General features: G+C 46.3%; 1 protein-coding gene across 4 annotated transcripts in view; it reads right to left on the bottom strand.

Moving 5' to 3' along the window:
- Window positions 1-22,497, bottom strand: part of PIK3AP1 (phosphoinositide-3-kinase adaptor protein 1) — a 126,894-nt gene that overhangs the window by 22,353 nt on the left and 82,044 nt on the right. For all 4 annotated transcript variants that reach the window (XR_014492707.1, XM_083364198.1, XM_083364200.1 and 1 more), the window contains exon 12: window positions 10,130-10,317. Coding sequence is in view for 3 of the 4 variants with exons in the window: in XM_083364198.1 (XP_083220324.1) it covers window positions 10,130-10,317 (188 nt within the window). In the remaining variant the exon portion in view is untranslated. The remainder of the gene's footprint in view (window positions 1-10,129; window positions 10,318-22,497) is intronic.

Below are 22,497 nucleotides of genomic sequence, written 5' to 3'. Positions count from 1 at the left end.
CAAGGTCCCTTCCAACAACAACTTCTTCTTCTTCTTCTTCTTCTTCTTCTTCTTCTTCTTCTTCTTCTTCTTATTATTATTATTATTATTATTATTATTATTATTATTATTATTATTATTATTATTATTATTATTATTATTATTATTAAGTTTAATCCACTTGCACTGTTTTATGTTTACATGTTTGATGACAGTCTTATGTTTATAAGTGACAGTTTTCCTACTAAGTACCTCCATGTCATAAGCATTTGAATTAAAATTGCCATATTAAAATCAAATCTGATGTTTTTAAATTTTTATTTGGTGTGCGTTGGAAGAGGGGTAGTCTTATACGGCGAGTATAGCCCAAACCCTATAATTTAACAGGAAATGTAGGGGGTCGTCTTATACGCCCAGTCGCCTTATACGCCGGAAAATATGGTATTTAACTTTGAAGAGAAACAGGAGCCTTGAAGGGCCACACTTAGATTCTAATATATTATCCATCAAAACATTAAATGTTTTGTGAAGATTATTACTTCATTTTTTTGGAAGTTTATTACAAGTTTTCCCCCCTATTAAACAACAGTGTTACGTTTATGACCAAGGCCAATTGGAGTCCTTGAAATGAAATCATCTGCATAAATCAAGAATCAGGCTTCCCCCCCCCTGCTCTTCTGGGGTATGATTGTGAGAGAGCTTAGATGTGAGAGTATATTCATGTATACATTCAACAAAGGAAGAGTTAGGATATATCCCTTTTTGTTTTGTGTATTATTATTAGAGGGTCTGCCCCCACTCCCCAGCTCTTAGAAATGGCTTCACACAAACACACAAACACAGAGACCCTTAAATTTCATTTCCAGACCTGTGGAGGTTTGTGTCCCTTTAAATTTCCACTTTTACTCTCCTGGGGCAACTTGTGGCTTGTTCTTCAGGCCATTTGTTTTGTTTATTGCAATAAGCAGGGAGATAAGCTATCAAACCTTGGTTCTCTCCAAAGTTTCAACCCAAAATATTCCCTTCTTTATACAACCCTCAGCCACATCTTTCCCCATTGGCTGAGGTACTATGAGGTTACACTCTGACTGCCTCCTACACATTTCCTACTACATACTAAATCATACATCCCGTGTACATTAAAATTAGGAGATAATATATGTAAGGTCTATCAGTTAATATTAATCAACTAATTGCACATGCTCAGTTGTCTGAGTTCTGGGCCCCTTTTTATGACTTCTTAGAAAAATAGGTTCTTTCCTGTTTTTCAGTTTAATCTCCTCTTACAGTTCCTTTTCCCAATCTGAAGACCCAGTTAACAATTTTGCCTGGGTGTTTATCTTACATCCTCCCTTTATACTACCCTTTCCTGGTTCCCATCCATTGTAATTTCTTTGGTAGGCTTGTTTCTCCACTGAATAAGTTTCCACTGCAGCAAAGTCAATTTTAAATTTCTCTTTCAATATTAAATTTTGAAGACCATTCACTTATTCCTATCACTTCAGACACCAAAACTGGTGTCCATTCAGGAGGAGTTTTTATTATTTGGGTGTGGAACAACCATAGATTCATCTGGCTGAGAATTACTAAGAATTTTAAAGTGATTTTCCCAAACCTTCATGGGTTTTGATATTTGATATTTGATATATATATTTTTTTGCCGACATCCAAAGATGGCGGACTTGCTGGGGAGAGCTCCGTGAGCCCCAGTGGCAAGGCGTCCCCCAGGAGCCCCCCAGGGATGTCGTTAGACCCCTGGGATGGGGTCAGAGGTTTGGGCAACTAAGTTGGGCAATACGCCTGCCTGCCCCCTAGGCCGTTGGGCGGCCGATTTGAATGGAACCAACATCTCCGCCCTGCCTCGATCTACTCCTGGGCGACGGCGGCGTCTCTGAGGGATCAAAGGAGGCGCTGCGGGTCAGCTGTGCGGCGGAAACGGCACCAACGAAAACAACAGCGACGGTGACAGCTGCTCCGGGCCCCAGTCGATCGCTTTCCCAGGAGCCTTGACAGCGGCGATAGCGGTGGCGGCGTGTCATCTTCGGCCCACCCCTGAGCCGCTGCAGCCGCTACAGCCGTCTTGAGTGGAGCCGGCGTCTCCGCTCTGCCTCGGCCACCAGACCTACTCCTGAGCAGCGGCGGCGTCTCCGAGGGATCAAGGAGGCGCCGCAGATCAGCTGTGCGTTGGAAGCGGTGGCAGCGAAGATGAGGGCGGCGGTGAAAGCTTCCCCGGGCCCCAGCCGATCGTTTTCCCAGGGGTCTTTGACAGCGACGATAGCGGTGGCAGCATGGCGTCTCCGGCCCGCCCCCTGAGCCGCTGCAGCCATTGCAGCCGTCTTGAATGGGGCCGGCGTCTCTGCTCCGCCTCGACCACCTGGTCTGCCCCTAGGTGGCGGCGGCGTCTCCGAGGGATCAAAGGAGGCGCCGCGGACCAACGGAAGCGGCAGCAACGAAGACAAGGGCGGCGGTGACAGCCTCTCCGGGCCCCGGTCGACCGTTTTTTGCCCAGGGGCCTTTGACAGCGGCGGTAGCGGCGGCGGCGTGGCATCTCCAGCCCACACCCTGAGCCACCTTCTTCGAGGCACCTTGAACGGAGACGGCAACGGCAGCGACATGACACCAGGGACTCCCGCACCTCTGGGAGGCCACGCTCCGGACGGTCCCCAACCAATAGGGGCCTATGGAGCTGTGGCTGGGAACAACGCCAGAGTATCAGGGAGGAAACTGTAAAGGCGGCTGAACCACCAAAGCCGACGCCAGTTAATGAATCCCTCCTCCTTGCCTTCTGCCCACTCTCAACCATCCTTGCCCACTCTCTCCCCACAGGACATGACGGGCCTGGGTGCAAGCCACGGTGGCAGAGTGGCTTGGCCTTACACCTGCAACCCCATAGAGGTGGGAGCCCTATGGGGTATGCTTCACCCAGAGTGCGTTCTGGACCACCCCCGGAAGCAGAGTCACAACCCATCGTGAGAGGATGAGGAATGGCCTGCTTCTGGGGTTCACCCGGCCAAGTGGCAGTGGCTGGGTGACGGTCCAGAAACCCACCTACCCGACTCGACCCTCCTGCAAATTCACCATCCAGGGGACTGCCTTCCCGGAATCCCTTGTGACTCTATGCTCCTTCAATACTCCAGCACAGTACTGCACACCCTCAGGGGTTCCCCCCTCTCCTGGGTGCAACCCGCCTACACTACATCCAATCTTGATGACGGGCCCGACCACTGGGCCTCTGAGAGATGGCCGGGCAGGGTCAGGGGCCTCCAGCATAAGTCCAACAAGAGGCCCCTGATTAAGTTCTTAGTTAAGTTTTTTGTGGGGTTAGGGAGGGGGGTGGGAGAAGACTATGGTTGCTCGGCGAAGGGGGGCCTCCCAACAACCATAGCACAGGCCAGGCCTATGATTGCTCGCGAAAGGGAGGAATGGGGTTCAGTCACCGACGAAGCCCAGTGGCGAGCTAACGGACAACCAATTCCCAGGACGGTGGGGAACGGCAGAAGGTGCACAAGCAGAGGGCCGTATCGACACTGGGAGGGTCATCCCCGCTTTCTACAAGCGGTGGGACGCTCCGACCCTCTGTACTTTCCCCAAGGACCCGGGAGCGAAGATGTGCAGCCTCCTGAGCTCAGGCTGGTCTACCTAAATGCCAGGTCCGTCGCTAATAAGGCTCCCCTTGTTCGAGATCTAGTGGAGGGTGAGCACGCAGACCTGGCTTGCATCACGGAAACCTGGCTGGGCCCAGAGGGCGGTGTCCCTCTGGTTGACCTCTGCCCGCCTGGTTTCCGGGTGCTGCACCAGCCTCGGCTCCATGGTAGGGGCGGAGGAGTGGCAGTAATCATCAGGGAGACCCTTAGCCCGCGGGAGACCACCGTCCCTCAGATAGTCGGGTGTGAGTCTCTCTTTCTGAGATACGGTCCTGGGGCGCAGTTGGGCCTACTGCTGGCGTACCTTCCACCTAATCGTGCAGCGGCAGCCCTGCCTAAGCTACTCGATATCCTCTCGGGGTTGGTGGTTGAATTCCCCAAACTCATGGTCTTGGGCGACTTCAACCTACCATCCCTAAGAGGATCATCCGAACTAGCTCGGGAGTTCATGGCTTCCATGACGGCCATGGACCTGTCGCAAATAATTTCAGGAGCGACTCATGAGGGAGGCCACACCCCCGACTTGGTTTTCTTATCTGGACGGTGGCGTGATGAAATTGGTGGGGGCTCCCTAACCGTTATGCCCCTGTCATGAACCGATCATCACCTTGTACGGCTAGACTTCCGCTTTGCCACCCCCCGCCGTGGGTGCGCGGAACCAACCAGATGGTACCGCCCCAGGCGCCTAATGGACCCTGATAGGTTCCAGGCAGCGCTTGGGAACCCACCTGCACTCCCTGCTCACAGCTCGGCGGATGCCTTAGTGGAAGCCTGGGAAAGGGCAGCCACAGAGGCACTTGACCGAGTTGTACCCCTGCGGCCCCTGACCCGGCGCAGATCCCAGCGAGCCCCATGGTTCTCCGTGGAGCTCTGGGAGATGAAGCGTCGGAGACAGGGCCTAGAGAGCCGTTGGAGAGCCAGTCGATCCGAATCCGACCGGTTGCGACTAAGAATCCACACCAGGTCTTATCTCGCAGCGATAAGGGCGGCGAGATCCAATTACTTCTCCACCCTCATCGCGTCCGCAGATAATCGCCCGGCTGCCCTGTTCAGAGTGACTCGCTCCCTTCTGAACCAAGAGGTGAGGGAGGAACCCTTACAGGGTCGAGCCGAGGAATTCGGTCAATATCTGTTGGATAAAATCGCTCGGATTTGAACCGGCCTGGACTCCAACTGGGCAGAGTCTGAGGAACAGGACATGGGCAGTCCTGTCGACGTCATCTGGGAGGAGTTTGATCCTGTGACTTCAAAGGAAGTGGACAGGATTATGAGGAGGTTAAGCTCCTCCACATGCTTACTGGACCCGTGCCCTTCCTGGCTGGCCTATGCAGCTCGAGAGGGGACACGAGGCTGGTTTCAGGCGGTCATCTCTGCTTCTCTGAGTGAGGGTCACTTCCCCGCCGCCTTGAAGGAGGCGGTGGTGAGACCTCTCCTCAAGAAGCCCACCTTGGACCCAGCTTCATTAAATAACTTTCGTCCGGTCTCCAACCTTCGCTTCCTTGCGAAGGTTGTTGAGAGTGTGGTGGCGCATCAGCTTCCTCAGGTCCTTGATGAAGCAGATTATCTAGACCCGTGCCAATCGGGCTTCAGGCCGGGCTACAGCACGGAGACGGCATTGGTCGCTCTGATGAATGATCTCTGGAGGGCCCGGGACAGGGGCCATTCCTCTGTCCTAGTCTTATTAGACCTTTCGGCGGCTTTCGATACCATCGACCATGGTATCTTACTGCGGCGCCTCAGGGGATTGGGAGTGGGAGGCACGGTTCTGCGGTGGTTCTCCTCCTTTCTCCTGGGACGCTCGCAGTCGGTGTTGGCAGGGGGACAGAGGTCGACTCCGAGGCCTCTCGTTTGTGGAGTCCCTCAGGGGTCGGTCCTCTCGCCTCTCCTGTTCAACATCTACATGAAACCGCTAGGTGAGATCATTCGTGGTTTTGGAGTAGGGTACCATCAGTACGCTGATGACACCCAGCTTTTCATCTCAACTCCAAACAGCATCAGTGATGCCCTCGACGTGATGTCCCGTTGCCTGGAAGCGGTTCGGGAATGGATGGGGAGGAACAGGCTTCAACTCAACCCGGACAAGACTGAATGGCTGTACATACCGGCATGCCAGGATACTCAGAGCATTCCACCCCTTAACATCGGGGGTGAATTATTACCCCCTGTTGATAGGGCCCGCAACCTGGGTGTCCTCCTAGACACAGCTATCCCTGGAAGATCACATAGGAGCTGTGACCAGGGGGGCCTTCACTCGTGTTCGACTGGTGCGCCAACTACGACCTTATCTGGACCTGGATTCCTTACGTACAGTCACCCATGCACTTATGACCTCTCACCTTGACTACTGCAACGCTCTCTACATGGGGCTGCCCTTGAGAGCCACTCGGAAGCTTCAGCTGGTGCAGAGTGCAGCTGCACGTACACTTTTGGGGGCCTCCCGATACTCCCATATCACACCTCTCCTCCGTGAGCTGCACTGGCTTCCAGTCGTCTTCCGAGTGAAATTCAAGGTGCTAGTGATGACATACAAAGCCCTACATGGCATGGGTCCGGATTACCTGCGGGAGCACCTACTGCCAGCGTCAACACCCCTACGTCCTGTGCGCTCCCACAGAGAGGGCCTCCTCAGGGTGCCACCGGTCAGAGAATGCCGACTTTTGGCCCCCAGGGGGAGGGCATTCTCAGTCGGTGCACCAACCCTCTGGAACTGCTTGCCTACCGAAACCAGGATGGCCCCCGACCTTCGCACCTTCCGGCACGACTTAAAAACCTACCTGTTCCAGCAGTCCGGCCTGGCCTGATAGCGCTTGGGGTTTCATTTATTTTTACTACTGTTTAACTGTATACCTACCTTGCTCTGTACACCGCCCCGAGTCCCTCGGGAGAAGGGCGGTATATAAAAACAAACAAATAAATAAATAAAATAAATAAATATAAACTGTCCATCTACAAGGTGCCAGAATAGAGTGGGATTTGAATCCAGCTGCAATTGTCAACTGTGTCACCATTGTTTTACTGAGGTCTCTTTTTCCTTCATTTTCAAAAGTAGTAATCTACATATTGATATTTATGCAGGGCATTGTTCATATAGTTTATAAAAGCAAACTAGAACTTCTGGCAACCACATACTCCTGATCAAACCATCCTGTGCATTATGTTTCTGGAGATTCTGAATAAAAAGGATGTGTGACTTTCAAATAATTGGGGGCTTGTCCTGATAGTTCTCACCATTGCATGATTCTTCTTCATTTAAGATTTTAAACAAGGAAATATTCTAGTTTTAATCCCATGTAATATATAAGGTTTCTGTTTCTACAAATGAAAGATCGTGCTAGTTTGAAAGGGAAATCAGTCCTTAGCAGAAGAGGGAAATTATCACTATCTGGGCATGTCTTTTTCATAGAATTTACACTAGTACCTTGGTTAGAAGATATCAGCCAATCAGTTTCTTTGAAACAGAAACCCCAACTAGTACATATTATCTTCTGCTACAGCCCCATTTAAAATCAAGTAAGTCAAAACAGTTAGCCAGTCTTGATGGAAAAATTGTGCAAGCTGGCAAATCTCATCCTTAGCTATGCAAAGACAAAGGGAACAAAATCCTCTTTTCCTAGGGAAGGATACTATGATAGGAAGAACTACTTTTGGTTCCATTCAAAAATTGAAATCCCCACACAATATTGTAGAAGCTGAACAATTGCACACAAATCACTTTTTCAAATAATTGTTATTTCCTTAGATGCCTACCCTGACAATATTTGCAAAGAGGTTGATAATAAAGATAAAGAATCCTTGCAGATTTTACTCCACTAGTTGTTGCTGACTATAGGAGGTGGTGCTCATCTCCGCTTCAAGGCCATTGAACCAATGCTATCCAAAGACATTTCTATAGTCATGTGGCCAGCATGACACCATGGAACAGCGATACTTTTCCACCAAAGTAGTACCTATTTATCTACTTGCATTTCATGCTTTTGAACTGCTAGATTGGCAGAAGCTGGGGTGAGGGTGGGAGCTAACCCATTGCATCATGCTTGGTCTTAACCACTCAGCCATTGCATCGCCATAATGAAAGATATAATAAAAATATTGAAATACTTTTAATATGGAAGTGCGGGTTGCTGCCCAATACATGCAATGTGGTGGGAAATATTCACTGTGTGGAAAGCTACTGAGATGAATTTTGCCAGGCTCTTTTAGGTGTCCCTCCTTTGTCACTTGACTAGCTAATACAGGAACTATCTATATTGGGTTCTTCTAAAGCTCAAGTCTCTTGTAAAAAGAATGTCAAGGTCTTGATTAAAAAGAGATTTCTTTCCTAACTGGATATTTTTATGGAGTGGGCAACTACACAAAGAGAATAAGTTTAATTCTCAAAAACCTTCTCCTTACCCTACTGTTCATAGATGAAGGGGAAATATTCCACTAGGACAAAAGTATTCTAGTTGTCCCAAGCTACCTTAAGAGATTTTTTACATAAATCAGAAGTTCTGTCTATTGTAGAAAAGTTTTTGCCATTTTCGAGCGGTCTTGAGAGTATTATCTGGACTGAGTTTGATCCTGTGACTCCCGAGGAAGTGGACAGGATTATGGGGAGGCTGAGCTCTACCACCGTGCCCTTCATGGCTGGTTTATTCAGCTCGGGAGGAGACACGAGGCTGGTTCCAGGCAGTGATATCTGCTTCTTTGAGTGAGGGTGTCTTTCCCGCCGCCTTGAAGGAGGCGGTGGTGAGACCCCTTCTCAAGAAGCCTGCCCTGGATCCAGCTATTTTGAATAACTATCGTCCAGTCTCCAACCTTCGTTTTTTAGCGAAGGTTGTTGAGAGTGTGGTGGCGCATCAGCTTCCTCTGTTCCTGGAGGAAACTGATTATCTTGACCCGTACCAATCGGGTTTCAGGCCCGGGTACAGCACGGAGACGGCATTGGTCGCGCTGATGAATGATCTCTGGCGGGCTCGGGACAGGGGTTGTTCCTCTGTCCTAGTCCTATTAGATCTCTCAGCGGCTTTTGATACCATCGACCATGGTATCCTACTGCGACGTCTCAGGGGGTTGGGAGTGGGGGGCACTGTTCAACGGTGGTTCTCCTCCTACCTCTTGGGCCGTTTGCAGTCGGTGTTGACAGGAGGGCAGTGGTCCGCCCAGAGGTCTCTCGTTTGTGGAGTTCCTCAGGGGTCGGTCCTCTCTCCCCTCCTGTTCAATATCTATATGAAGCCGCTGGGTGAGATCATTCGTGGTTTTGGGGTGGGGTATCATCAGTACGCCGATGATACCCAACTTTTTCTTTCCACCCCAAACCAACTCAGTGATGCCCTCGACGTGATGTCCCGTTGCCTGGAGGCGGTTCGGGTTTGGATGGGGAGAAACAGGCTCCGACTCAATCCTGCCAAGACTGAGTGGCTGTGCATACAGGCATCTCGAGTGAATCATTCTATTCCACCTTTAATGATGGGGGGTGAGGTGTTACCCCCCCCCCCCGTCGATAGGGCTCGCAACTTGGGTGTCCTCCTGGATTCGCAGCTCAGTTTTGAAGATCATATAGGAGCCATGAGCAGGGGGGCTTTTGCCCAGGTTCACCTAGTGCGCCAGTTGCGGCCCTATCTGGACCAAGATGCCTTGCGCACAGTCACTCATGCGCTCGTGACCTCCCGGTTAGACTACTGTAACGCTCTCTACATGGGGCTGCCCTTGAGGACCACTCGGAGGCTTCAGCTGGTGCAGAATGCAGCCGCACGAGTTGTGATGGGGGCTCCCCGATACTCCCATGTAACACCTCCGCTCCGCAAGCTGCATTGGCTTCCGGTTGCCCTCCGGCTGAGATTCAAGGTGCTGGTGATGACCTATAAAGCCCTAAATGGCTTGGGTCTGGGATATCTGAGGGAACACCTGCTGCCGGCATCAGGTTCCTTTCGTCCTGTGTGCTCCCACAGGGAGGGCCTTCTCAGGGTGCCACTGGCAAAGGATTGCCGGACGGCGACACCCAGGGGGAGGGCCTTCTTTGTGGGTGCGCCTGCCCTTTGGAACCAGTTACTCGTAGAGCTCAGGACTGCCCCAGATTTTCATTCGTTCCGCCGGGACCTGAAGACCTGGGTCTTTGAGCTTTCCGGCCAGGACTGAGAACTTTTAATTTGTAACCTATTGTAATTGGGTTTTTAATTAGAGTTAAGGGTTTTAGATTTTAATCAAGGATAATTTAATTTATTTTAATTTGTTATTAACTTTTGTATTGTTATATTGTTTTAATCACCTTGTGAACTGCCCTGGGTCCTACGGGAGAAGGGCAGTATATAGGTTTAAATAATAAATAAATAAATAAATTTTAGCCTATTAAAATTTGAAGAGTTCTATTTAAAATCTCAACTATGCTATTTACAGAAAGACAGGGAGCAGAAATTGTGGCAATTAACCTTTCTTGCAATGACAACAAATTTAAAGTAATGTGAGATATAAGGTAAACTAGGTTTAGTAATGAGATTTTATAATTTTCATCTCTTTGAAATACATACCTGTTGATAGCGAAATGATTCTGCTCTCTTCTTTTGATTTAACTGCCACTCTTTGAAACACAGGACAGCTTCATCTACAGTGAGCATCCCCAGCTTCACCTGCTCTTGTAGAGTAATCAGCTGCCTCTGACCTGGAGTCTGCATACCAGCAAATGGGTCATATATGCTCTGTTGAGACTGGTTTGAAACTGTATTTATTTGTTCCAAAATTAAAAAGGAAAAAAAATCTTCATGTTATTTTCTCATAGGGCACATTACATAGTTCAATTGTGAAGTTTAAATCAAAGGAATGTTGCTTTCCAGGACATGAGTGTGCTGATTGAAGAGGAGAATCAAATGGAATATTTGTGCATGATTTTCATAGGAAAGAGGAAGAAAAGAACAGTGGAAGAGTGAAGGAGGCAGTATGCTGTCCCACTCACTCACACATAACAGTGGTTTAGTGGGTTTATTAATATTCCCCAGCAATTCCCTTCACCTAAAAACCAGAACTGTCCCAATTAAATCCAGCCAAAAGCAGACCAATGGTAGTTCACAGAGCAATGGCCAATGAGTCCACAAGGCACTTGAAAGTTTCCCAATCAAGATAAACCCACCAGGCAAACTTAAATCCACAATACAAAAGAGTTCACAAGGCAAGAAAAGTCTAGAGTTCACAAGGCATGATCCAGGTTAAGGGACAGTGTCAATCCAAAACAAGACAAGAATCACATCGACCAAAAACCACACAGCTAGGAAATGAACCCGTTGTTTCCACCACCACTTCCGTCTGTCTGCTGTGCTAAATAGCAAGCTTCCGGTGCAGGCCATCAAGAAGGGCAAGACTGCCTCCTCACAAGAAATTGGGCTGACCTTCACTGCTCCTGCTTTTCTCTGCCTTATGTCAGGGGTGTCAAACTGCCGGCCCATGGGCCAGTTGCATCATAAAGAGGTCACACCCACTCCAGCTCCAACAATACAAAAAAAGTTGCGATACATTGCAACATGTCACGTGATGCGGTGAGTTTGACACCTGTGCCCTATGTGTTCTTGGATCAGATGCAGAAGGCAGTTCCTCTTCCTCATCACTGACTGGCTGTAGCTGCGTGCTTTCCCCACCTGAAGCCTTAGCGCTGTCTTGCTGCAGCTGCATCTCAGCCAATTTTTTTTTAAATTCCATTTATATCCCGCCCTTCTCCGAAGACTCAGGACAGCTTACAAGCTTAGCAGTAGCCTTCATTCTATGTATATGCCTGCTTATTAGGGCTTTCACACACACCCCAAGCGGCATTATTACAAAGTCAGCTTAATTGCCCCCAACAATCTGGGTCCTCATTTTACCTACCTCGGAAGGATGGAAGGCTGAGTCAACCTTGAGCCTGGTGGGATGCGAACCTGCACTAATTGCAGGCAGCTGGTGTTACTTAAGGAGGCATTAGCCCACTGCTCCACCAAGGCTCACCAAATCCCTCTCAGAAGGCTGCTTGGAGCCATTAACCAACTCCCCTACAGATGTGCCTGGAACTGGTTCATTCTTCTCTGAGCTGACATCTGCAGAGGCATCTGGGGAAGCATCAAGGGAATCATCACAGGCAAAGTCTACTGATTGATTGCTGTGCTGTTGCTTGCTTTTTCCTAAGCCTGCTAATCATTTTGTTTCTGATTGCTCACTGTGTGTGATTGTAGTTTGGATGAGGAATGGGTGGGCATCTTTACTAATTATGCAATGATCACATTCCCACAGCTTGGCAGAAGAGCTTAGTCCAGACTTGGACACTTCCAGAAAAGCAGAGTTTTCATAGGAGTTTGGCAGTAGAAGACACCAATCTATTTAAAGCAGCACAGAAAGTGAAGAAAGCTTCACAATACAGTATTCTGCAACCTATGTGTAATGTTTGTCCTTCCAGCTAAATAGAACGTAAACTACAACTACTCAAAATGCAAGGTTCTGTGTTAATTGGAGAGCCTTGGTGGAGCCTCCCCAAACGTCGGCAGGTCTGCGCGGAGGAACGGAGACCTGGGGAGGTTTGGGGAGGCGCCCAAACCTCCCCAAACGTCGGCAGGAGGAACGGAGACCTGCCGACGTTTGGGGAGGCGCCCAAACCTCCCCAAACGTCGGCAGGTCTGCGCGGAGGAACGGAGACCTGGGGAGGTTTGGGGAGGTGCCCAAACCTCCCCAAACGTCGGCAGGAGGAACTGAGACCTGCCGACGTTTGGGGAGGTTTGGGGAGGCGCCCAAACCTCCCCAAACGTCAGCAGGTCTGCGCGGAGGAACGGAGACCTGGGGAGGTTTGGGGAGGCGCCCAAACCTCCCCAAACGTCGGCAGGAGGAACGGAGACCTGCCGACGTTTGGGGAGGTTTGGGGAGGCGCCCAAACCTCCCCAAACGTCGGCAGGTCTGGGCGGAGGAACGGAGACCTGCCGACGTTTGGGGAGGTTTGGGGAGGCGCCCAAACCTCCCCAAATGTCGGCAGGTCTGCGCGGAGGAACGGAGACCTGGGGAGGTTTGGGGAGGCGCCCAAACCTCCCCAAACGTCGGCAGGAGGAACGGAGACCTGCCGACGTTTGGGGAGGTTTGGGGAGGCGCCCAAACCTCCCCAAACGTCGGCAGGTCTGCGCGGAGGAACGGAGACCTGGGGAGGTTTGGGGAGGTGCCCAAACCTCCCCAAACGTCGGCAGGAGGAACGGAGACCTGCCGACGTTTGGGGAGGTTTGGGGAGGCGCCCAAACCTCCCCAAACGTCGGCAGGTCTGCGCGGAGGAACGGAGACCTGGGGAGGTTTGGGGAGGCGCCCAAACCTCCCCAAACGTCGGCAGGTCTGCGCGGAGGAACGGAGACCTGGGGAGGTTTGGGGAGGCGCCCAAACCTCCCCAAACGTTGGCAGGAGGAACGAAGACCTGCCGACGTTTGGGGAGGTTTGGGGAGGCGCCCAAACCTCCCCAAACGTCGGCAGGTCTGCGCGGAGGAACGGAGACCTGGGGAGGTTTGGGGAGGCGCCCAAACCTCCCCAAACGTCGGCAGGAGGAACGGAGACCTGCCGACGTTTGGGGAGGCGCCCAAACCTCCCCAAACGTCGGCAGGTCTGCGCGGAGGAACGGAGACCTGGGGAGGTTTGGGGAGGCGCCCAAACCTCCCCAAACGTCGGCAGGAGGAACGGAGACCTGCTGACGTTTGGGGAGGTTTGGGGAGGCGCGCGCGCACCTCCCCAAACCTCCCCAAACTTTGGCAGGTCTCCGGACGGCGGCGGCTTGGGAGAGGTGCGCGCGATCCTGGAAGCACCGAAGCCTCGGCCGCGCGCAAGTCCTCGGTAAGCTCTGGGCGGTCACTTGCTTCGCGTCTCCTGAGGGAAGGGGGGGCCACTGGAGCGGGCGTGTTTCCTCGCCTGCTGGGCGCCGCGATTTGCCTGGGGAACGCGCGGGCCCCGAATGGCAGCGTGGAGCGAGGAAGCGGACAGCCAGGGCTTCCCCGAGAGCCGCGGCCACAGAGAGTATTCCTGTGTATTCAGGCTTGCAAAATGGCGGATCGAGCCTCTGCTGGCGGCAGAGGCTTGCAGAGCGCGGATCGGCTTATACTCGAGTCAACAACTTTTCCCAGTTTTTGGGGGTGAAATTGGGGGTCTCGGCTTATACTAGAGTCGGCTTATACTCAAGTATATACGGTACTTTTATTTTATTTGTAATCCAAAAGTGAAAGAGAGTCAGTTTCAAAGGTGAAAGGGAGACTTTTTTCTCTCTTGCCTTTTCTTGTAGTAATTTTATGAAGATTATAATTTACAATAATAAAAACTAATACAAAACAAAAAGGAACAATAAATAATAAAAAGCAGAAAAAAAAGAAAAACATGATACATCACACACACACACACCTTTTCCTTTCCACACCATAAATGTAAACAATTTATGAACTTCTTACCTTCTCTTACAATACAACAAATAATCTTTTTCCCATATCCCAAATCTTATCTATAAAATCAATGCTTCATCATTCAGTCTTAATCAGCAAAGTCCATAACAACACTTTTGATCAAACATATCAATTTTTTATTCCTTCCTTTTAACAATTTTGATCTTTAATCTTTCAAATAACGTCCTAGAATTTGGTTTCTTTTTTATCTTTTTTCTTTGTTCTTTTTCAAAAAATTCTTCAAAGTTTTAAAAATTCTTTTTGTAAATCCAGTGTAGGAAAGTTACCCAGGTCACTCCTTTGGTTTGTTATATGTATATCCATTTTAATTATTAAGATATCAGCAGGCTTCATTTGTATACCCAGTGTAACATTTTTTCCATATCATTCTTTTGTAGCCTATTATTTTTAAATCCACTTTCAGATAAGTCTCAGTCTTGTCCAGTAAACTTATTCCTCTTCCATAGCATCTTTTAAACACAACCTATAGAGGTAGATACTTTTAAAATTAACTTCTGTGTCCATTATTCAAAAATACCCTTCTATATAGCTAATGTTAAAGTAATTTGGTCCATTCTGTATTATTAAGTCAAATTTAAGCATTCTTATCTTTTAATTGTAATCTTTACTTCCTTCTAGTTCCTTAATTTCCAACCTTCAAAGTACCATCCTAGCAAAACAAAAGCACTTTCCCATAGGAAGGATTTTTATAATTTATTTCAAAATCTTTTTTTAAATCCATCTGGACCCTTAGTCAGTTGGAAATTTTCCAAAATCAAAATTCTAATCATCTTATTGCTGTTTATTCCAAAATATTTTTTTAAGTTCTTAAACTAGTACTTAAATTTCTTTCACTAAAGATTGAAGGAAATTCACCCTGTGCTATAAAACGGGTTGATTCAAAGGTTCCTAATAGCTGAAATGCTAGTTCTGAAACTGATTAGAAAAAGAATATGTCAATGAAGATTCTCAGTCATCGAGGTAGAGTTGAGTCATGGCAACTGGACTTCTTTTCTTTCTGGTTCAAAATGTTTTGTTGCTTATCCAGATAGCTGCTTCAGTCTGAACAAGTTGGTCAGGGGGACCCCATATATGTCCTCCAAGGTGGTTTCATTTCTTACCTAATCTGAATAGGCTCGTTAGGTGAGTAGGAGAGAGTTGTTGCACCTAAATCCTTTCTCCTAAGTGGGTCATTTCCTATGGGCTCCTTAGAGAACCTGCAAAGTGATCTTGATTTTCCTTGGGCCTGATGTAAGAGCAACATAAAAAATGGGGGACCGGTTGTGTCTGAGACCTCTACCTCTATTGACGGAAGGATTTTCCACTTTGGTTTAAATGGATTCCTTCACTCCTCTCAAACTATCTCATCTATCTTCCAAAATGTGAACATTATGGCCCTTAGAAGCGTGTCTCTTTTAAATCAGAGTTCCCCAACCTTTTGGCATCAGAGACTGGTTCCGTGGAGAGAGGTTTTTTTTCACAGACCGGAGGGGGCGTGGTTTTGTGTGCTGCCTACATCCTGCGGATGGGGTTTTGCTTGCTTGTGCAAACTGGTTGCTGGCATGCCATGGCCCACGGACTGGGGGTTGGGGACCCCTGTTTTAAATGAAGGTACAGTGCCGATTTTAGTCCTATGACATTGCTTCTCCTGTGCTGGGCCGTCCTCTTGTGTAAAGGCTGCTTAGTTTCTCCAACATACAGCTCTGAACACTCTCACTGAACTGGAGTTCATTCACTAAATTACTCTTTATGTTTTGGTGTCAGATAATTAGGATTTTATCTCAGTGTTTTGGTGGGTTTGAAGAATACAGATATTAGGAAAACACCACATATCTGTCTTCTTCAAGCCCACCAACACAATACTCTGCCTAGTCACCTAACAAGTTTATTCATATTAGACAGAAATGAGAAATGAGAACCACACTGGAAGACATATATGGGGTCTTCCCTCACCAACTTGCTCAGTCTGAAGAAGCTAATTGGATAAGCAGTGAAATGTTTCAAATCAAAAAGAAAATAAGAGTAGTTGCCATGACTCAACTTCCAGATTAGAAAAGGAAATATGTGAACCGTGCCAATTGCAGTTTGAGCAAAGATGGTTTTCCCTTGTCTCCCTTGAACTCTAAACCTGCTAGAAACCCCTGGCTCATTGCCAGCACTTCATTCCTCCACTGTAGTCAGAGCCATTGTCTGCAGTTCATCATTTCTTCCCCAAAAATCCTGACTTTTCTATTGCCTTTTCTGTGTGCCCTTAATGTCAAGTTCAAAGCACATTTTTGCTGGTCTGGCAATTATTGCTTCTCAGCTTGCCAACAAACTTGGGGGGAGGGAAAGGGATTGAAAAGCAGACTTCAAAAGATCAAGAAAGCAGACTGTGAGAACCAAGGACAGTTCACCAGGTGTCTGGCAAAACCCAGAGACACTTTCTCATAACAATATTTTTCCACCTAATTGGGCAATGTGGCCTGATCAAGAAGGGGGAGGGGAAATTCTGTACTTTTACTATATGGAATTCGGTGGGATTTTGCCAGAGCTGGCTTTGCTTGCATGTGTGCTGAAATGATGCACTCAATAAAGTTTTACATTATGAGTTTGGAAAGCCTTGAAAGTGTTTATTTGGTTGGGTTTGTTAGTCGGAACCTTGAGAGTAAACCAGCTCTCTTTTAAGAAAATCTTTCTCAAGGAGTCCCAAGCTCCTGCAGCCTGTCCAGTCACCTCCGAAAGAGCTGTGAAGATTTGGGAGAAGATGGCCAGAGGGTGACCAGCAAAAGAGAGCCCAGCCATGGCCCAATTGGACCGTGGGGCAGAAACTCTGATGACCCATCCAAAGGAGCAAACAATAGCACGAGATGGGGCTGCCACATCAGGAAGCCACAGTCAGATGTGGAAGGAGATTGGAGGGTTGTGGTGCCGAAGGCGGCTGAAGCCGAGTTCTCACTGATCTTCCTGGAGGGGGGGTGCAGATCCTGAAGTGGCGGCGCGGCGCCGGAGACAGCCTTTTCGGGCTGCCCGCAGCTCAGCTGTGTAATTTTCACCCGAAACAGCGCCGATCAGCTGTTCGGGTGAATTTGAAGCCCCCTCCTCGGGAGAAGAGGAGGGGGTGAGGCCCCAGGTAGGGGTCGAGTTCTCCGGGGCCGCCTGAGCTTAAAGCTTGGGCGGCTGAAGGATCGAACTCCCCCGTAGCCTGGGTCGCTCCCAGCTGGTCAGCGTCTCTGCTCCAGATTTCTTGGAGCAGAGCCAGGCGTTTGCGACCACCCCTGCCTGAAGGAAAGACTATGGAATAAAAGGAGCAGGCAGAGCGGTACAAGAGGAAAAGGTGAAGAGGATTATTATATTTTACTCTCGAGCTTAATGGACTTTTTAAACTTAAAGTGAAAGTGCGTCATAAGTGAAAGTAAAAGATGGCGGCTAAACCTCTTTCAAAAACTCTTCGGAGTGCTGGAACTTCTCCGGTGCAACAGACATCGTTGCAAGCCTTGCTTCCTCCTGCTGCATTGACATCGAAGGATTTAGAAGATGCCCTTGAAAAGCATGCCCAGGTAATTTTAGTAACATTGAGTGATAAACTGGCAAAAATGGAGGAGAGAATAGAAGAGAGGATGGAAGAGAAGTTTAGTGTGATGAGGGTAGACATTTTGTCTACAGTGGAAAGTGTGGCTGAATGTGTACAAGGTTTGGAAGAAAAAGTGGAAGATTTGACTCAAAAAAATGCTGTACTAGAAGTTAAGGTATTGGAGAATGAAGACAAAGCGGACAGAGAGTTAAGCCTTGTCCAGTTTCACCAGATGCAGTATGCTATCAGAATTAGGGGCTTAAAAGAAAATATTAAAGAAGATTTGAAGCAGCTGATTTCTGAAGCCCTGGAAGCAGTATTGGGTCAGCCAGCATCTGAAATAAAGGCATGTATGGATAAAGTTTTTCGTGTAAACTCATGGATTGCCAGACAGAGGAAGCTACCCAGAGATGTGGTGGTTTATTTTACAAAGAGAGAAATTAGAGATGAAGTTATTCAAGCTGCCTATGATACTAAAGTAGTGGTTGCTGACCAAGAAGTTTTGGTTTTAAAGGAAATTCCTCCAAAGATTTTAAGGAGAAGAAAGGACTTTGCATTTCTGGTGCAGGAACTTAAACAACGTGACATAAGGTTCAGATGGGAGATTCCAGTTGGGCTGGTGGTAATGCATGAAGGTAAAAGATACCGTCTGGTTACTGTGGCACAGGCGCGTGAATTCTACAATAATGTTTTAAAAGCAACCCCACTATCACTTCTGGAAGCTGCAAAAGGATCTGGAGAAGGAAAACCTCAAGAGGCTGAAGATGGACAGACAGAGGAGAATGGTGCAGGAGGGGATCAAACTATAACTTCGTTGGCTGATGTTGGAGAGCTGAGGGTGACGCGTGCTGCTTTAAAAAGAGCTAAACAAATAAAAGAACAAGACCAGCAGAAGTTTTTGGAATTTTCAAAGCGCACTTACAGCGAGGCAGTGGGAGGAGCGCGGCCTAAAGGAGGCAGGGCCATTGATGAGGTGCTCCAAAAGCTTCGGGGCGATAAGAATGGCGACTAAATTTTTGACTTGGAATGTTAATGGATTAAATTCGCCTCAGAAGAGAAAGAAAGTTTTTTTATATTTAAAACAATTTAAGACTGATGTTATATGCTTGCAAGAAACGCATATTAGGGCTATGGACCAAAAGTTTTTACTGAACTCAAGACTGGGTACGCAATTTGTTGCCTCTGCAATGAATAAGAAAAATGGAGTGGTTGTTTATATTAAAAGTGCCATAACAGCGGACTTAATTGAAGCAGATAAGCATGGAAGATACGTAATGATAGACTTGTTGCTAGAAGGCAAAAAAACGCTTTTAGTTGGACTGTATGCTCCTAATCAACAACAACAACAGGCTGACTTTTTTAGCTTACTTCACACAAAGCTTACTCAGTTGGATTACAAATCGTTTATTTTTATGGGGGATTGGAATGGCGTATTGGACGTACAGATGGATAAGGCTGGTTTTTTTAAGCGTATTCCGTGTCATGCCAGATTGCCTAAGTCTTTTTTTGAAATGAAGGATGATTTGGAATTGCGAGATATTTGGCGTGACACACACCCGCATGAAAAGGATTATACCTTTTTTTCTGATAGACATCAATCTTTTTCTAGGATTGACTTTATTTTGCTGACTAATGATTTTTTTTCTAGGATTAAGAAGGTAAAGATTTGTGCAAGAGCTATTTCTGACCATAGCCCAGTATGGTTAGAGATTAATAAGGATAACAGAGATAGGCGCTCGTGGCGCGTAAATGAGAATTTGTTTAGAAATCAGGAAAATGTGGAAGAGTGTAAACAGCGAATGAAGGATTTTTTTGAAATTAATATGAATAAGGATACTTCTATGGATATGGTCTGGGATGCTAGCAAGGCCTATATGAGAGGAGTGTTGATATATATGAATAACAAATATAGACGTACTTTGGAAGCTAGAAGGAAAGAATTGGAAAATGAAATTAAGGAAAAAGAGAATGCTTTGATTTTGAATCCATTGGATGTGAAGACTAAGGAGGCTATTAAGCTATTAAGAGGACAATTTGATAAATTAATGGCTGATCAAGTGGCAACCAATTTGAGGTTTGCCAGGCATAATACTTTTTGCAATGCTAATAAGCCAGGTAGATGGCTAGCTTATAGACTAAGGAAAAAGCAGAGGGCCTCTAACATAGACAAAATTGAACACAAGGGAAAAATGGTGTTTCAACAGGATTTTATCAAGGAAGCCTTTGTGGATTTTTATTCTAAATTATATGCTAAGGAGAAGATTAATGAAAAAGACATTGATGAATATTTGGAGAATGCTAGCATCCCGGTGCTTACACAAGTACAAAAAGAGGAGATTAATCAACTGATTACAGAAGAAGAAATACTTACAGTAATTAAGGAATTGAAGGTAGATAAAGCGCCAGGTACAGATGGTTTGACGGCGGCCTACTACAAAAATTTACAATTAGAGATGGTTAAACCGTTAAAGGAACTGTTCCAGACAATCCAGCGAGGGGGAAAGGTGCCTCCATCTTGGAGAACTGCCTTTATCTCTTTGATTCCGAAGGAAGACCAAGATGCTACTCAAGTAAAAAACTATAGACCGATATCACTATTAAATACAGACTATAAGATATTTGCTAAGGTGTTGGCTAATAGATTGATGAGGGTTCTGCAACGGGTGATTCATGGGGATCAAACTGGGTTTATTATTGGTAGGCAAATGAAAAACAACGTGAGGCATATAGTAGATGTGTTGGAATTTTTGGAAAGGAACAACCAGATCCCTGCGGCGCTAATTTTTTTAGACGCTGAAAAAGCTTTTGATCAATTGAATTGGCAATTTTTGATGAAAGTTTTAGATAAAATGAATTTTGGGGATAAATTTTTGCACCCAATCAGGGCATTATATCAAAAACAAACAGCCCGAATAATAGTTAACAATAGTTTGACAGAAGTATGTAATATTGAGAAGGGCACAAGGCAAGGGTGTCCGTTATCGCCCCTGTTATTTGTGTTAACGCTGGAGATATTATTGGTAAAAATACGAAATTCGGAAAGAATTAAGGGTATACAGATCAGAGATCAGGATTATAGATTGAGAGCGTTCGCAGACGATCTGGTTGTTACAGTGACCCAGCCGGAGAGCTCTGTTGTGGACCTGATGGAGATAATAATGCAATATGGGAAGGTTTCTGGATTTAAAGTTAATGTACAGAAAACTAAAATTTTGGCTAAAAACATGACAGCATCGCAAAAGGCCCTTTTAGAAGGGTTAACTGGATTTGAGATTGTCAAAAGGGTTAAATATTTGGGGGTGTTTTTGTCGCCCTCCAATACAAAATTATATAAAAATAACTATGAAAAATTATGGGGAAAAATCCAAAAAGAAATGGAGAGTTGGGGAAAACTGCAATTGTCTTTGTTGGGGCGAATTGCAGCAGTAAAAATGAATATCCTGCCTAAATTTTTATTTTTATTTCAAATGATACCGGTTCTTAAGAAAGATTCTAATTTGGAGGAATGGCAGAGAGGTATCAACAAATTTGTTTGGGCAGGGAAAAGGCCACGAGTTAAACTTAAGATTATGCAGGATACTCGTGAAAGAGGTGGTCTTAAAATGCCTAATCTTAAATTATATTATGAAGCTGCTGCGTTAGCAGGTATAAGTGATTGGATTAATTTGACACAAGGGAGATTATTAAATCTTGAGGGCCACGACTTGCTGTTTGGCTGGCATGCATATTTGTTGTATGATAAGAAGGTAGATAATGTGTTTAGAGTGCATATTTTAAGACAGGCATTTCTGAGAGTTTGGAAGAAGTACAGACATAAGTTAGATTGTAAGATACCATTGTGGGCAATTCCAAAACATGCAATAGAAAATATACATGCTGGTTTCAAACATGATGTGACTACGTACAAGGAGATCCTAAGCTTGGAAAGAAATCATTGGTGTTTGAAGCCATATAGTCTCTTGCAAGACGAGAAGATTGTTCAAAATTGGTTTCAATATACTCAGCTACGGGCCAGGTGGAAAGAAGATCAGAAAAATGGTTTCACAATGACTGATGAAAATCTGATAAAGCAAATTAGAAATCAGGGACCAGCACATATTAAACGGATATATCTTGCGTTGATAGAGATTGATTCAGAAACAGAACTCGTTAAGGATTGTATGATAAAATGGGCCCAAAACATCCAGGAAGTTATCACAATGGACACGTGGGAAAAGATTTGGGTGAGGAACGTAAAATTTACACAAGCTCAAAACTTAAGAGAGAACTTTTATAAAATGTTTTATAGATGGCATTTAGATCCTAAAAAGCTTGCAAGTATGTATCCGAACTATCAGCCAAAATGCTGGAGATGTGGAGATGAAGATGCAACATATTTTCATGTATGGTGGACTTGTAAAAAGATCAAGTTTTTTTGGATAAAAATTTGGTGGAATATGCAGAAGATTTTTAAGCAAAGGATAAAGTTTTGTCCGCAACTCTTCTTGTTGGGAATAATCACGGATGCTACGGTTGTGGACACTAAGTTGATGTTAAATTTAATTACGGCAGCAAGACTTTTGATAGGTCAGTATTGGAAGAAAGAGGAACTGCCGACCATAGAAGAGTGGACTTTAAAGGTCTCCGACCTGGCAGAGATGGCGAAGATTTCGGCTTATTTGAAAGATCACTCGCAAGAACGTTATATTATGGAATGGAGAAAATGGATTGAGTTTATCCAGAACAAGTATAGGGTTAAGAAGTTTCATGTAGCATTTGAATAAGTCTTCTTTCTTTTTTTCTTTTTCTATTTTAGTTTTTCTATATATATTTAATATTACTAAGGTTTGTCCTATCCTATATAAGCTAGAGAGTGATGGATTTTAGAGTTTATGGTTGTTAGTATATGGTTGTTTTTGATTGTTTTTTTTATATATACCTTGTATTTAGCTCT

The sequence above is a fragment of the Vipera ursinii genome, assembly GCF_947247035.1.
Source record: "Vipera ursinii genome assembly, chromosome: 5".
In the NCBI taxonomy this organism is placed as follows: Eukaryota; Metazoa; Chordata; class Lepidosauria; order Squamata; family Viperidae; genus Vipera; species Vipera ursinii.
Note: the sequence above shows the minus strand (reverse complement) of the source record. Positions and strands in the feature narration are given on the sequence as shown.